At 46.2% G+C, this 17,288-nt stretch overlaps 1 protein-coding gene across 1 annotated transcript in view; it reads left to right on the forward strand.

The window, feature by feature from the left end:
* Positions 1 to 17,288, forward strand: part of RPAP1 (RNA polymerase II associated protein 1) — a 91,723-nt gene that overhangs the window by 44,420 nt on the left and 30,015 nt on the right. Inside the window, exons 12-14 of the mRNA XM_040332584.1 lie at positions 6,319 to 6,522; positions 13,784 to 13,918; positions 16,323 to 16,502. Of these exons, the coding sequence (XP_040188518.1) occupies positions 6,319 to 6,522; positions 13,784 to 13,918; positions 16,323 to 16,502 (519 nt within the window). The remainder of the gene's footprint in view (positions 1 to 6,318; positions 6,523 to 13,783; positions 13,919 to 16,322; positions 16,503 to 17,288) is intronic.

The raw sequence follows: 17,288 nt of genomic DNA on the forward strand, positions 1-17,288 counted from the left end.
TACTACGGCGGGTGCAGTAATACAGCCAGCGGTGGCTGCTATTGGAGTTTGTCAGGCACTAACAGACCAGACAAGACAAATGCTTAAGGTTATTCCGGCCCAACAGGCGGAAGAATTATCTGATATTCCTAGAGCCATGTGCTTCGCGGTGGATGCTATAAGGGATTCCATCCAGCAAGCGTCTCGTCTGTCACTATTTTTAGTACATATGAGAAGGCTCTTATGGTTAAAGAACTGGGAGGCTGAGCCCCCATGCAAAAAGCTCCTGGCAGGGTTTCCCTTCCATGGAGAACGACTCTTCGGAGAAGATCTGGATAAATACATTCAGACTATTTCAAGTGGCAAAAGTACACTTCTACCAGTAAAAAAGAAGGTCCGGGGACCTGCGTTCAAACGGCAGCTTCCCCCTGCTCAGGGGCCCGCCAATTCCAGGCAGTATCGACGGCCTCCTGCGAGATCATACTTTAACAATAAGCCACCAGGACAAGCCTTTGGAGGCAAGAAGCAGTGGTATCGTAAACCAGCAAAGACAGCCCCTAAGTCTGCCTCATGAAGGGACGCCCCCACCCACGAAGGTGGGGGGAAGGCTGCGTCTTTTTTCAGAAATTTGGGAGACCGACATTCCCGACAAGTGGGTCCGGTCTTCCGTGGCCACAGGCTACAAATTAGAATTTCTAAGAATCCCTCCACCTCATTATCAGGAGTCGAGAGTGCCAGTCGAGCCGACAAAGAAGGCCGCCTTAATGGCGGCATTAAATCATTTGCTTTACCAAGGCGTGATAGTAGAGGTACCAGCCCAGGAACAGGGGCTAGGGTTCTACTCCAATCTGTTCATCATCCCAAAGCCCAACGGCGATGTCAGGCCAATCTTGGACTTAAAGGGATTAAATGCGTACTTAAAAGTACGCTCGTTCCGGATGGAATCCGTGCGATCGGCAGCCGCCGCACTTCAGAAAGACGACTTTCTGGCCTCCATAGACATAAAGGATGCTTACCTTCATGTGCCAATTTTTCAGCCACATCAAAGGTTTCTACGCTTCACAGTGGCTCGGCGTCATTTTCAATTTGTGGCACTCCCTTTCGGGTTGGCTACGGCTCCTCGAGTATTCACCAAGGTCCTAGCTCCAATTCTAGCCAACCTAAGAATCCAGGGGATCATTGTCCTAGCATACCTGGACGACCTTCTAATCATAGATCATTCATCTCCTGGCCTGGAGCGAGCAGTGGCTCTCACGGTTCGATACCTAGAGAGGTTCGGTTGGGTCCTAAACCGAGAAAAATCAGCTTTCCAACCCACAAAAAGGTTGGAATATCTCGGCATGTCATTAGACACGGAACAACAAAGGGTGTTCCTGCCTCGAATAAAGGTCGAGGCTATCAAAGAATTGATACATCTGGTTCTAAGCAAGAGAGAACCAACGATTCGCCTATGCATGCGATTACTAGGCAAGCTAGTGGCCACCTTCGAAGCGGTGCCATACGCTCAAAGTCACACTCGTGTCCTGCAGGCAGCCATTCTGTCAGCATGGAGCAAGAGGCCACAGGCCTTGGAATTTCCGTTGCCACTCTCATCAAGAGTCCGGCAGAGTCTGTGTTGGTGGTTAGACCCTCAGAATCTACTGAAGGGAAAATCTTTCAGCCCCGTGACATGGAAGATAGTGACCACAGATGCCAGCCTGAAGGGCTGGGGAGCGATCTTGGATGGGTGCACTCACCAAGGTACGTGGGCACAGGAGGAGAGTCAATTGCCCATCAATATCTTGGAGCTCAGAGCTGCTCGGCTAGCCCTCAGGGCTTGGACCTCCAAATTACAGGGGTTCCCGGTGAAGATACAGTCAGACAATGCCACGGCTGTGGCATATATAAATCACCAAGGGGGAACCAAGAGTCAAGCAGCTCAGAGAGAAGTGAGCTTAATTTTCCTATGGGCAGAGAATCATGTGCCCTGCATATCGGCAATATTCATTCCCGGGGTGGACAACCTGCAGGCGGACTTCTTGAGTCGTCAGACTCTGTCGCCAGGGGAATGGTCTCTGCATCCGCAAATATTTCAGATAATTTGCCAGAAGTGGGGAATGCCGGACGTGGATATCATGGCATCAAGGCTCAACAAGAAACTAGACAGGTTCATGTCCCGGACTCGGGACCCTATGGCCTGCGGGACCGATGCGTTAGTTTACCCTTGGCATCAGTTCAATCTTCTATATGCCTTCCCTCCGCTCCAGTTACTACCCCGCCTGTTGCGCAGGATCAGGGTGGAGCACAAGCCAGTCATTCGGATAGCTCCAGCATGGCCCAGAAGGGCATGGTACTCACTAATCCTAAAGATGTCAGTGGGAGACCCTTGGACGCTGCCTCTACGACCAGACCTACTCTCACAAGGCCCGATCCTCCACCCTGCATTACGGCGTCTAAATTTGACGGCCTGGCGGCTGAATCCCTGATTCTTAGGGGTAGAGGTCTATCTAGACAAGTAATCTCTACCCTGATTAAGGCTAGAAAGCCAGTCTCCAGAGTAATTTATTACAGGGTTTGGAGGGCCTATGTAGGCTGGTGCGAGTCCAAGAAATGGCTTTCCCGCAAATATACCATTGATAGAGTATTACGTTTTCTCCAGCTAGGAGTGGATAAAGGATTGGCATTAAGCACAATCAAGGGACAGATTTCAGCTTTGTCAGTATGGTTTCAGAGGCCGCTGGCCACCCACTCGCTGGTTAAGACCTTCATTCAGGGGGTCTTGCGTATTAATCCTCCGGTTAAGTCACCACTTTGTCCGTGGGACTTGAATCTTGTTCTGTCAACTCTACAGAAACAACCCTTTGAGCCGTTGGCTGAAGTTCCTTTGGTTTTACTAACAAGGAAGTTGGTATTTCTGGTCGCCATAGTTTCCGCTAGAAGAGTGTCAGAGTTGGCAGCCTTATCTTGTAAGGAGCCATATCTTATTCTGCATAAGGACAAGGTGGTTCTCCGTCCTCATCCTTCCTTTTTACCAAAGGTTATATCCAGTTTTCACCTGAACCAGGATTTGGTATTACCATCCTTTTTTCCAAAGCCCACTTCCAGAAAGGAAGGGTTGCTGCATACCTTGGATATTGTCAGGGCCATGAAGGCCTATCTTAAAGCTACAGAGAAGATTCGGAAAACAGATGTGTTATTCATTTTGCCAGATGGGCCCAAGAAGGGGCAGGCAGCTGCAAAATCCACCATTTCGAGATGGATTAAACAGTTAATTATTCAGGCCTACGGCTTGAAGAGGTTGCCTCCTCCGTTGTCAGTAAAGGCCCATTCTACCAGGGCCATGGGCGCCTCCTGGGCAGCACACCATCAGATCTCTATGGCTCAAGTATGCAAGGCGGCAACCTGGTCTTCAGTCCACACGTTTACAAAATTTTACCAGTTGGACGTAAGAAGGAATACAGATACAGCCTTTGGGCAGGCAGTGCTGCGGGCTGCGATTTAAGACCCTCAGAATCGGGGACACCCTTGAGTTAAAATTTAAGTTTAAATTTAATTTTCTCAACTAAGTTGGATTTATTATTATTTGAGAGTATCTCTGAATTAAATCCTTGTGTCTTGGGAAGATTTCTCCCTCCCCTCAGTAAAGCATTGCTTTAGGACATCCCACATAGTAATGAATATGCTGCTCTGTGTCCCGTGATGTACGAGAAAGAAAAAGGGATTTTTAATACAGCTTACCTGTAAAATCCTTTTCTTGGAGTACATCACGGGACACAGAGCTCCCACCCCTCTTGTGGGGACCATTTTGGGAGGCATACTGCTTGCTACAAAACTGAGGTACTCCTCCTATGGGAGGGGGTTATATAGGGAGGGGCACTTCCTGTTTGAGATTGCCAGTGTCCATCACCTGAAGGTACTCCATATAACCCACATAGTAATGAATATGCTGCTCTGTGTCCCGTGATGTACTCCAAGAAAAGGATTTTACAGGTAAGCTGTATTAAAAATCCCTTTTTTTGGCATAAAAAAACAGCAGTGACAACAGCAGTTTGGTATACCGAGGTCTCTGGCCATCATCCTGTATTCCTAGTAAAGCTAGTTCAGCAGAAACCGGGATATCTAGGCGGAGACAGACATTAATAAACTAAAAAATGGCAGACCAATAGTCTGAGAGTTTGGGACAAGCCAAGAACATATGGATATATGTACCATCAGGAGAACAACATCGTGGGCAGTTCGGGGAACGTTGCGGATAGATCCCATGCAGTCTCTGAGGCGTGAAGTACACCCTATGCAAGAACTTGGCCTGTATTAATTTATCCCTAGAGGAAATCGCCAATTTGTAGCGGTCTTCGAAACATTCCTCCCATGACTCCCTGTCCAGGGACGGGATATCTCCCTCCCACTTTCTCCATAGTGACTCCATCTTTGGGGAGTTTTTCTAAATAATCGTTAGGTACAAGGTAGACAGGGGTTTAACTAGAGAGCCTTGAGCTAACAAGTCCTCAACAGCATCCGCCTTGAGGCTGGGAGGCATCGGAAATTGGGCCCGGAAGGCATGTCGCAGCTGATGGTAGCGGAACAGCATCCAGGTTGGAAGTCCAAACTGGCTTGCCAAGTCCTGAAAGGGGATCAGGGACTCATTAGAGACCATATCCCACAATGTGGGTCCGGTATGGATCGAAAGTGCCCAAGGGAAGGGTTCCCCCACAGCGTGGTAAAGGGAGACCATCGATTGGGAGATAAAAAACGACGCCTAGCTACACCCCACACCTGCAGCGTAGTCTTAGATGGACATGGCGATTTTTAACGTGTGAAAATTTAAAAAAATACACTGCTAGACAAGTGTTTAAATAGTTAACCTCTTAAGGCCCCTTTCACACATGCGGATCCCGAGAGGATCAGTTTTTGGACATCCGCTTGCTCAGTGGGGATCGCTCCGTTGATCCCCGTTGAGCCGGCGGATGACTAGTCTGTCTGCACACTGTGCAGAGACGGACCAGTTATATCTCCGCTCTCCTCTATGGGGGATTGGATGAAAACGAACCATCTGTTCATTTTCATCCGATCCGATCCGCCAGTCGGATGTAAAATTGGGTTTGCATCCGTCACACTTTAGCAGAGTGGATCGGATCGGGGCTGATCGGGTGTCAGCGGACATGTCACCGCTGACATCCGACGCTCCATAGAGGCACATGGAGCGCCCGTTCAGATCCACCTGAAAAAACTGACAGGCGGATCTGAACGGACCGCACGTGTGAAAGGGTCCTAACTAAGGATGAGCTCTGGCGTGTTCGCATAGAACACGTGCAGAGCCCGCCAGGAAGTGTGCACGACACTGTGCTAATAACAGCCAGGGAGACATTTCACGATCCCTGCAGCCGAGCATCGGGACAATGTCTCCCTGGCTGTGATTAGCACAGCGCCGTGCACACTTCCTGGCGGGCTCTGCACGTGTTGTATGCGAACACGCCAGAGCTCATCCTTCGTCCTAACACTGACTTAATTTACACCGACTTGTTACAAAAAAAACAACATTGTTAACCGCTTGTCACGTGCCCAAGTATGTTAGCAGGTTACACTTGATGTTTATGGCTGTACATCTGCTGATGAGCTGTGGCCAATCACAGCACAGAGTTCTGTGTGTACAAACACACAGAACTCTGTGCACAGGCAGTGATCTGCCTGTTTCTTCTCCCTAAAATCAACTCTGAGTTCAGAGAGAAAAAGTAGCCAGATCTGTGAGTAAAAGCAGCACACATTACACTTGTTAGGCGCACTGTACTGTATTATCACTCATCACTGTATTGGTGTCACTAGCGACGTGAGTGTCCCTCCAAGCCAGTGTTTGTTAGCACCAGATTAGCCGCTACACTATCACAGTCTCACTAAATTCCAGTTTATATACCATAGTTTGTAGACGCTATAATGTTCGTACAAACCAATTAATATAAACTTATTGGGATTTTTTTGTCACCAAGGACATTTAGAAATATACATTTTGCCCTAAATTTATGAAGAAATTTGATTTTATTGGATGTGTTTTGTAACGGTAGAAATGTTTTATTTATTTTAAATTTCGGTCTTTTTTTGATTTATATAATAAAAAAAATAAAATAAAAAAACAGTGGTGATTAAAGCTCTATTTGTGTGAAAACAAGTGTATAAATGTCATTTGTGTTCAGGATTGAATGACGGAGCAATTTCCAGTTAAAGTAGTGCAGTGCTGAATAGCTAAAAATGCCCTGGTCATGAAGGGGCATAAAACCTTCTGGATGTTGATTGGTTAAATGAAAAAAAAAAAATGAAGGCAGTATCTTCTATAGGTATTTATAAACTTTTGTTGCATTTGTTGTGCAGGAATACCTGGATGTTACTTTTTCATGGTACCAGGGAACAAAGTCCTTCCCTTTCTTGCCTAATCAAGAGGAGGAGGAGGATGAGGAGGATGAAGAGGATGAAGATATTATTGAGGACTTTAATAAGATCTCTGAAGGAGACAAGCAAAAAGCTAAAGAGGAAAGGAAGTCCGATTCAGAAGTGGCACGTTATGATGGTATAAAGGTATGCACTACAGCAATAAACTTATAGAAGTTTGTGCTTTTAAACATGTAAGCACTACACCTTTTCATCATTTTCACCAGCAGGTGGCATTGTTTCTCTTTTGTGTGATATTTCACACTGCCTTTAGGGCCAGTTCACACCACAAAAATGCACTCCATATACATTCCGAAGGAGTTTTTGCTTACAGTTCATACAGCACGCAGTTCCGGTGTGTTTTTGATATGTTTTGCTGTGTTCCAGTACAGTTCTGTGCAGAAAAAAATGCAGCATGTTCTTTTATTTTTTTCCTGCACTGGAACTGACTGTATCAGTGTAAACTAGGGTCATTTGAATACATGGAAAACACTGTGCATGCATTTTTACTGCAGAAAATTAAACACACTGGACTGCGATCTGGTGTGAACTAGAACTTAAAGGGTCACTAAAGGAAACATTTTAAATGACTGTTTACAGGGTATAGAGACATAATAGTTAACTGATTCCTTTTAAAAATGATTAAAAATAGATAAAAGCCAATCTTATAATGTACCTGCAGTTTAGTTTCGTTTTTGCTGTTTCCTGGTTCTCTGATGTACAGAGAGCCAATAGAGGGCAGTGATGGTTTGTAAAACGAAACTGGATTGGTGCTGAGGGGTTTTAGACACACAGTAATCACACCTCCTTGATTAGTGACCACAGTGAGAAATCTCCCAGTACTGTGGTTATCAGTAAACAGACAACCAGGAAGTGTCCAGAACAGAGAGGAATTACAGCAACATCAAAGCAAAAACGAACAATGAGGACATGAAACCAGGACTGCAGTAAGGTAAAGGAAGCTATTTAGCTAAAAAAAAAATTCCTTTAGTGACCCTTTTAAAGTGCATCTATAACAAAGAACAAAATGGGGGTTATTTACAAAAGGCAAATGCACTACAAGTGCACTCGGAAGTGCAGTTGATTTAGATCTAAGGGGAAGCTCTAAAAAAAAGGGGAATCTCTTCTGATTTTATCATCCAATCATGTACAAGCAAACATGCTGTTTTTTATTTTCTTTGCATGTTCTCCTCAGATCTACAGCGACTGCACTTCCAAGTGAAATTGCAGTGCAAAGCGGATTTGCCTTTCATAAATAAACCCCAATGTATTGCAGGTTACCATTCCTATATAAGCGGTGCCCGCATTAGTTTGTATTTTCTCACCTCGTCTTTCAGGACAGCACCTGGAGAGAGCGCAGCTCCACCCACTTCCCAGGAAACACTGCAGTCAATGCTATAACTTCCGCCCCCTTCCACCGTGGCCTCAGTTGTAGTGTTTCCTCCGGCCATGGTGGAAGCGCTGCAGGGAACCAGGGGTGTGCTGTTCTCTCCCCAGGCGGGGAAGGTGGTTTTGTTTGAGCATACCGGTGTTTTAGGTGTTAGGAGGTGATCCTCCAGGAGGCGGACTCGACTTCTCCCCTGACGCGCGGGTGAAGGTCGGGTACTTCTCCTCTTCGGTCCGGTGAGGACAGAGGCTGCTGGAGGTCCCGCTCCCTTAGTCCGGGCATCGTAGCTTGCGGGGGGGGCGGTCAGGTGCCGTTCTTCCGGCATACGAGGCTCCGGAGCGGAGGGCGTAGTGACGTCCTTTCCGGGTGGAGGCGGGACTTCCGGCGGCGCGTGTCGGCTTCCGGTTCCGGCCGCCTGGAACGCAGGAGGAGGAGTGGCCTCGGCGGTGCTATTTCCAGGTCTCGCAGCGGCGAGAGGAACCCGGGAAATTTAAAAAGCTGTCGCACGCCCGCAGCGTTCTGGGACCATGGAGCCAGAAGACGCAGCGGAGGTGGCGGGAGCCACAAGCACCAGCCCGGCCCAGGTAGGAGACCCAGCGGTGGTCAATGTACCAGGGTATTGTTATGTCCCTCTTTTCTGCCCCTTCGGGGGAGGGGAGCCTGCCTCACTCACCCTAGTCACTTCTGTGGGTGTGTGTAGTTTTCTGGTACAGCGGTGATGGGTTCTGGTTTTATTTGTTCACTAGCTGTGTGCACTTGGTGATCTGCTGGTCTGGCACACAAAGGTTAAACATAGCGTTGTTGTCCTTTGTGTCGTTTCAGAAAGTTAAAGAAAAGCTTAAAGTGGTAGAACCTCCTCCTTCCAAGAAGCGGTGTGCTACTTGTAAAGCTTCCCTTAAAGGGAACTGGACCAAACCTTTATGCAAAACTTGTATTGCAGAGATTGTCAGGGGGGAAGCCTCTACTAGTTCGGCCTCTGAGCAGCCCACCGTCAAGGGAACGGGGGAGTTGCTCTCTTCATTTAGGGAGGAGTTGCACCAGACTTTCCAGTCTTTTCGCTCCTTCCTGGACAAGGGTCTGACTAAGGGATCTAAGGCCAGGGCCAGTACCCCCTCCACATCTAGAAGGTTAGACAGTGAGTCCGAGGAGGAGGAACCTGAAAATGTTGTTTCAGGATCAGAGGTGGAGGAAGAAGAAGAAAGGGATACTTCTTCCTCGCGCTATAAACTGTCCTTAGAGGAGGTTGATGACCTATTAAGGACAATTCATTCTACCCTAAACATTAAGGAAGATGCGACTCAGCTGTCCTTGCATGACAGGATGTACCAGGGCTTGGATGAGGTAAAACATCGTACCTTCCCGGTACATAAAGTATTGTCCGAAACAATTAAAAGAGAATGGAAGGACCCGGAGAAGGCACCCTTCTTTTCTAAATCTCTGAAAAGGAGATTTCCTTTCGATGAAGATCCAACGCAGGCATGGAATAAAAGGCCTAAGCTGGATGCAGCATTCTCAAAAGTTTCTCGCAATACGGACCTAGCTTTTGAGGATACAGGTACCCTTAAGGATCCCCTGGATAAAAGAGCAGACAGCCTGCTCAAAAAAGCCTGGGATACCTTCTTGATTAATCTCAAGCCAGCTATGGCATCCACTGTGGTGGCTAGAAACCTTGAACATTGGCTGGATCAGCTTAAAGGTCACATCGAGGCTGGTACCTCTCGTAGAGAGCTTTTGGAGTCCTTTCCAGTCCTTATGAAAGCGGTAGGCTATATAGCGGATGCTTCTGCTGAATCCGTGAAGCTCTCCGCCAGATCCTCGGCGTTGATAAATTCAACCAGAAGGGCCTTATGGGTTAAGACCTGGCAGGGGGACACAGCCTCTAAGCTGAAACTGTGTGGATTACCTTTTGAAGGAGACTTGGTGTTTGGCACAGGGCTAGACGCCGTTCTGGATAGGACGGCGGATAGAAAGAAGGCTCTTCCTTTAAAAAAGGTAGATTCGGGGCCCAAGAAAAATTTTCGTCCTTTTTTCCAAGCCAAGGGTCCTAAGGATGCGCAAAGAGGCCAGGGTGGTAGACCCTGGCGGTCCCAGAGGGGCCGCGGGAAGCCTGGGGTGTTATTTCGCTCCCCCAGCCAGCCTGCTAAGCCCCAGTGACGGTCTCCCAGCTGTGGGAGGTCGGCTCCAAGCCTTCCTTCCACAGTGGGCAGAGGCGACGTCCAGTCCGTATGTCCTCAAACTGATTGCAGAGGGCTACGCACTGGAGTTCTCGGGAAAACCACCGTCGCGGTTTTATGTGACCCAATTGCCCAGGGAGCAAGAGAAATCTCGGGCTATGCTGGCATTAGTGGAAGATTTTCTCCAACAGAGGGTGATTACGCCAGTGCCCCAGAGAGAACAGGGGGAGGGCTGTTATTCCCATATATTTCTAGTAAGGAAGCCGTCGGGCAAATTCAGGTTAATTTTAAACCTAAAAGTCCTGAATCTAGCTATCCGGTACAAGAGATTCCGCATGGATTCTATATACTCGGTGAGAAAGCTTCTTCCCCTGGGGTGCTTTCTAGCATCAATAGATTTAAGGGATGCATATTTGCACGTCCCGATCAGGACTTCTTCGCAGCGCTATCTGCGCCTAGCCATCAGAACAGAGAGCGGAGTGAGACATTTCCAATTCAGAGCCCTCCCATTCGGCCTTTCCTCCTCTCCCAGAGTCTTTTCAAAGGTGGTGGCAGAGGCCTTGGCACCCCTAAGGCTCAGGGGGATTTCTATAATTCCATACTTGGACGACCTCCTGGTGTTCGCCAAGTCGGAGGAGCAGCTTCTCCTGGACCTGAGGAGGACCCAGGCTCATTTGGAAGGGCTCGGTTGGATTCTGAACAAAGAAAAGTCAAATCTAGTGCCCTCCCAGAGGATAGTCTTTCTAGGATACACCATAGACTCTGTTCAGGGAAAGATTTTTCTACCAGAAGAAAAGATAGAGAAAGTTCAGGCTGCGGTGAAGACAATTCAGACGAATGTGCCGATTTCTGTTCGCTCAGCCATGTCCACAATGGGCTTACTCACGGCCGCCATTCCGGCGGTGCAGTGGGCTCGTCTCCATTCAAGGGACCTACAACAGGCGATCCTTCTGAATTGGACCCATGGGGAATCCCTAGAGAAAAGATTCAGAGTTCCGTCTTCAGTGAAGAGGAAACTTTGGTGGTGGAGAGGCCAGGCAGATCTGCGCCTAGGTCTGTCTTGGTCCTTCCCCACTACAAGGGTCCTAACTACGGACGCGAGTTCGTGGGGATGGGGTGCTCACCTGAACGGGCAGATGGCACAGGGATCTTGGACGAGGGAAGAGTCCAGAAGGTCCTCCAATTGGAGGGAACTCAGGGCCATTTGGTTAGGGCTAAGGGCCTTCCAGGAGCTGATTCTGGACCAACATGTCCAGATTCTGTCAGACAACGCCACAGCGGTGGCGTATGTTTCCAGACAGGGGGGCACGAGAAGCAAGGTACTCCTCAATCTGGCCTTACAGACTCTGTCCTGGGCAGAGGTGAACTTGGCTTCCCTATCGGCAGTACACCTAAAAGGCAGCCTAAACCTTCTGGCAGACTTTTTAAGTCGGACGAGGGTTCTGGAATCGGAATGGTGTTTATGCCCGGAGGTCTTCCAAGAGCTAGTAAAGAGGTGGGGAACCCCTCAGATAGACCTGTTCGCGTCCCAGTCCAATGCCAAGGTTCCGGCTTATTTTTCTCTAAACAGAATGGACCAGGCAGAGAGGGTCTAGATGCGTTAGTTCAACGCTGGCCCTTCCGCCTGTGCTATGCCTTCCCCCCAGTTCAGATCATTCCTTTAGTGTTACGGAAGCTTCAGGAGGAGAAGACTACTCTGATCCTGATAGCCCCGTACTGGCCCAAGAGGCCTTGGTTTTCGAGCCTATTGGAACTGGCAGTAGAAGATCCCTGGGTACTGCCAGTCAGAAAAGATTTACTGTTTCAGGGCCCTCTACTTCATCCAGACGTGAGTCGGTTAAGACTCACGGCCTGGTTACTGAAGAGCTAATTCTTAGCAGGAAGGGTTTGTCCAAACGTTTGGTAGATACGCTACTTAGTAGCAGGAAAGAGGTCACGAGGGCCATCTATTTCAAGACTTGGAAGGTTTTCAATTCTTGGTGTGAAGGTAAAAATTATTCTCCTTTGAATACTCGTTCCGTCTTGGAGTTTTTACAAGACGGTATGGATAAGGGTCTGGCAGCCAGCACCTTGAAGGCGCAAGTGGCGGCTTTGTCAGTGTTTCTAGAGAGACGTTTATCTCTAGAGCCCTACGTCATCAGATTTTTTAAGGCCTTAGCCAGGGCTAGGCCTTCCCCGTTTAAATTTTTCCCCAAGTGGGATTTATCAGTGGTCCTGGGGGGTTTGACTAAAAAGCCCTTCGAACCACTGGTAGACGCCTCTATAAAATTTCTGACTTTGAAATTGGTGCTTTTGGTAGCGGTCACCTCAGCGAGGAGGGTTAGCGATCTTCAGGCGCTTTCCATTTTGGAGCCTTTTTTGGCAATCTTCCCTGATAGGGTAGTATTAAGAACTGATCCGAGTTTTCTTCCGAAGGTAGTGTCAGTATTTCATAGGACGCAGGAAATAGTGTTACCTACCTTTTGTCCAACTCCTTCTTGTCCGAGGGAGAGAGAATTCCATTCCTTAGATGTCAGGAGATGCATTAGACGCTATCTAGAGGTCTCTAGTGAGTTCAGAAAGGCGAATTCGCTTTTCGTTCTGTTTTCAGGATCCCGCAAGGGGCATGGGGCTTCCAAGAGTACTCTGGCTAGATGGTTACGCATGGCTATCCATGAGGCATACAAAGCTAAAGGTTTGGATCCTCCTCCCGGAGTAATGGCCCATTCTACTAGGGCAGTGGCAACTTCCTGGGCAGAACGGGCTGGAGCTTCGCCAGAACACATCTGTAAAGCGGCAACGTGGACGAGCTTTTCCACCTTCGCTCGTCATTATAGGATGGATTTGCTCTCTGTGTCAGAGCAGTCTTTTGGCAGGAAGGTCCTGCAAGCGGTGGTCCCACCCTAGAGTAAGTACTCGGTTATCATCTCCAGGTGCTGTCCTGAAAGACGAGGTGAGAAAACCTTAGTTAGACTTACCGGTAACGGTATTTCTATGAGTCTTTCAGGACAGCACCGATAACCCGCCCTTTTATTATTAAAGATAATATATATATATATATGCTAATGCGTGTAGTTTCTATGTTCTGCTTATCTAATTTCAGCGTGGCCGGAGGTACTCGTGAACAACTGAGGCCATGGTGGAAGGGGGTGGAAGTTATAGCATTGACTGCAGTGTTTCCTGGGAAGTGGGTGGAGCTGCGCTCTCTCCAGGTGCTGTCCTGAAAGACTCATAGAAATACCGTTACCGGTAAGTCTAACTAAGGTTTTTTCAGGCCTCTTTTTTTTTTTCACTTGGTGATCTGACCAGTTTCATACTTCCTGTCCTTGGGTGATAATTCTGTATTTATGGAGGAGCACTGTTGTCAGCCTTTACCAGAACTACAGAAACCTCAACCTCTTTTTCTTCATAAATTATTGACCAGATATAACAAAATGGTTTTAATGATACATTTGACAGAGTGAATAGGAGGAGCTCATTGTTCGGGATTTACATAAAATTTAATGCACAATGCTGGTGTTAATTGTTTAATTTTTTCCTATATGTTCTCATTATTTACTTGAAAAAATATTGTTCTAGTGTCAGAAGCCACAGCCATTTAGCATAGTTCACTTGATAAAGGGGTTTAGAAATGTTTTAGGCAAATGTTATGTTTTGTTGAGTGTAAACATAAGCATTCCCCATTTCTGTACATTTAAACAATATATAAATATCAAGCATAATTGCCAATCCTTAGCTGCCTCTGTTGTATAGAAGTTGATAAAAGCCATGCCAGGGAATGCAAGTCTTAACCCTTTAGTAAGTTGGGTCCTTTATGTGGCTCAGTGTTTCTTGGTGGTTTATTTCAAATAAGTTTGTTTTTATGTAGGGTCTCCTAAAGACAAAATTTCTTCACCGGCTTAGATATATCTTGGAAGTTGTAAGACCATCGGGTACTGCTGTTCTGAATATCTTGGATATCCTTACAAGGGTGGCTCGTCACTCTGTAGCAGCCTGCAGCCAGGTAAGAACTGTGGAGAGTGAACTGCCCCTCCAACAACATGTACTCCACTCCAATCAGGATCCAAGAGTAAAGAGAGGAAGCTCTGGGCATCTGGTGTTACACAAGGCTGAGGACTCTCTTCCCACCCACATAAGACAGCACTTACTCTATACCTTGAAGTGGCCAGTATCTCTCTTAACCCCTAGTGTGGTAAGGAAGAGAGGAGAGGTGAGAGCATTCTCCTGCTGGGTTTTTACTTGCATCCTCTGACTGTCTGCATGTACCTTCCCATTATTGTCCCTAATGCCGGGTACACACGATCGTTTTTCGGCATGAAAAAAAACATTGTTTTTCAGCATGTCCAAAAAACAAAGTTTTCCCAACTTCATCATTAAAAACGATGTTGCCCACACACCATCGTTTTTGAAAAATGATGACCAAAGCGCGGTGACGTACAACACGTACGACTGCACTCTAAAGGGGAAGTTCTATTCGCCTTTGGGCTGCTTCTAGCTGATTCCGTGTTAGTAAAAGACGATTCGCGTTTTTTTGTCTGTTACAGCGTGATGAATGTGCTTACTCCATTATAAATGGTAGTTTTACTAGAACGAGCGCTCCCGTCTCATAACTTGCTTCTGGGCATGCGCGGGTTTAAAACGTCGTTTTTGCCCACACACGATCATTTTTAACAACATGAAAAACGACATTTCAGAAGCCGCAAAACGATGCGAAACCCACACACGATCATTTTAAATGACGTTTTTAAAAACGTCGATTTTTTTTCATGCCGAAAAACGATCGTGTGTACGCGGCATTAGACTTAGGCTGGCCATACATTATACAATTTTCTTTAGATTTACCAGAACCATATAATATGAGGTCAAACCTAAACTCTTCATTTGTATGCAATCAGGCAGACCTATGCACTACATAGTTGAAGGTAAATCTAAAGGCAGTTAAATAAAACAAAATGTATAGTATAGGGTCAGCTTTAAAATTAGATGTTGCTCCTGCAGTTTCAGGCATGCCCTGTTCACCTTCATGGGATGTTAGTGCGTAGGCGGCTGAGCTGCAGACATTAGAGGATTGTAAGTAAGGACTTGCACAGGATGTGGTTACAGTTTACTGTATTGGGGTGACAATGAGGGAGGTTTATTTGTCGCTGATCGCCGCCAAAAAATAAAAAATAAAAATACTATCCCCTATTTTGTAAACGCTATAAATTTTGCACAAACCAATCGATGAACGCTTATTGCGATTTTTTTTTTATACCAAAAATAGGTAGAAGAATACGTATCGGCCTAAACTGAGGAAAAGAAAAATTTATATATGTTTTTGGGGGATATTTATTACAGCAAAAAGTAAAAAATATTGCATTTTTTTCAAAATTGTCGCTCTATTTTTGTTTATAGCGCAAAAAATAAAAACCGCAGAGGTGATCAAATACCACCAAAAGAAAGCTCTATTTGTGGGGAAAAAAGGACGCCAATTTTGTTTGGGAGCCACGTCGCACGAGCGCGCAATTGTCTGTTAAAGCGACGCAGTGCCGAATTGTAAAAACGCCTTTGGGCATTTAGCAGCATATTGGTCTGGGGCTTAAGTGGTTAAATGAACCTGTTGCTTTTCCATGTATGGGTAAAGCACTGGCTCTGTACATTTTTATCTAAGGTTTATTAAAGCAAATCTAATTTAGAACAAAAAAATGCATATAGTTTTGCTTACCAAGTCCTAAGATAAGATGCCTGTATTTATTTCCCGTTTTTTGTCTTTTTTTCCCTTTAATTTCCCATTGTAGTCCTATAAGTAGCGCACATCCTGTCCCTGGGGACTGCGCTCACTTTCCCATTGTGTCTACTATGATAGGAGTCATAGTTGACACACAGGCTGGACTTCAAATATGTCTGCCTTTTTTTATCTCCATTACATCATGGAATGATAGAATTACTTATCTACAGAAGCAAAATAAGATTTTTTTTTTGCTGTGTGTTTAGTTTAGAATTTTTGGCAAGATTAACAGGTATTTGGCATGCTTTGAAGGAGATAACTTCTGCTGTTCTGTCTTCCTAGAAAACCAATGTGCCCTTGAATTTCTTTGTAATGTGCATTGCAAAATAAATTACAGATGGCTGGAACATAGATCTTGGGGAAGTGAGGTCTGGGGTCCTGCAGGCACACAATCTATGTTCCCCCTGTTTGTGTTTTTTTTGCCCAGGATGCTCGGATTTCTTTCCACAACCTAGAAAAACACAGTACTTATTGGTTAGAGTGTTTATATGAATGGAGTGTGGTCATTTATTTCTAAGCTTTTCTCAACCACTATTATCAGTGTTTTTTTCTATTATTTATAGAAGTACCTAATATATTAAAAGTATACACATTTAGTGATGATGATTTGTGTTATTACCTCTTATTTTGTTATATTTAGCTTCTGGATTGCCCACGGTTAATAGAGACCGTAGTGCAGGAGTTTCTGCCTTTGCAGTGGAGTGTGCCAATGGAAACCGGAGACACAGCACCTACTATTCTCCACGGAGTGCCTTGTTCAGCTGCTATGAAATTTCTCAGAGTGCTCGCATCTTCTAGCCGCCACTCAGCTGCCAGACTAGTAAGTATTCAGAAATAATAGGAAAGTCTCAGGTTTTTGGAAGCTAAGGTGGATGATGTGAGGCCCAAATCCCATGTTAGTGAGTTTAAAGATATATAGAAAAAGCACATAAAGCGTACACACGCCAAATAATAGGCTTGGTTATATTTATTTTTCAGAGTGTCTTCCTTTGTTTTTATTAGGAGAAAACGTGCAGGAGATGTAGCGTTAAAGGATACTTTTTATTACCTATTGGAGAAGATAATGTATAGATGACAGCATGATTGCTGACAAAGAGATCGGAGTTATTTTTTAAAGTGGTTTTGCACAGAGTGGCCCCGATCCTTGTCTTCTGGGGTCTCTTGGTGGCTGTCTCGGCTCCTCCCCACTTCTGGTAACCCCCCTGGGAAGCTCTCTCCCAAGGGGGTTAACTTGCGGGAGCGCTCCTTTGTCCAGTACTCGGCATCCATCGCCACCAACTACAGGACTCGGTCCCGACCCTCGCATCATTGGAGTTGATTGACAGCAGCGCGAGCCAATGGCTGCGCTGCTATCAATCTATCCAATGAAGAGCTGAGAAGACCGGGCCGAGATCAATCGCGTTCTCAACGCTTGACTTTCGAGGGCTCGAGTAAGTAAACCGGGGGGGCTGGATAACATCAGATGTTTTTTCAATTTAATGCATTGGATGCATTAAGGTGAAACAACATGAACCTTTACAACCCCTTTTAAGCTTGCTTGTCTGAAAGAGACTGTAGATAGGCAGACTTCTCCTTGAGAATGATGGGTAGTGATATATCCTTCTGT

This window comes from Rana temporaria, chromosome 13 (genome assembly GCF_905171775.1).
Source record: "Rana temporaria chromosome 13, aRanTem1.1, whole genome shotgun sequence".
NCBI lineage: Eukaryota > Metazoa > Chordata > Amphibia > Anura > Ranidae > Rana > Rana temporaria.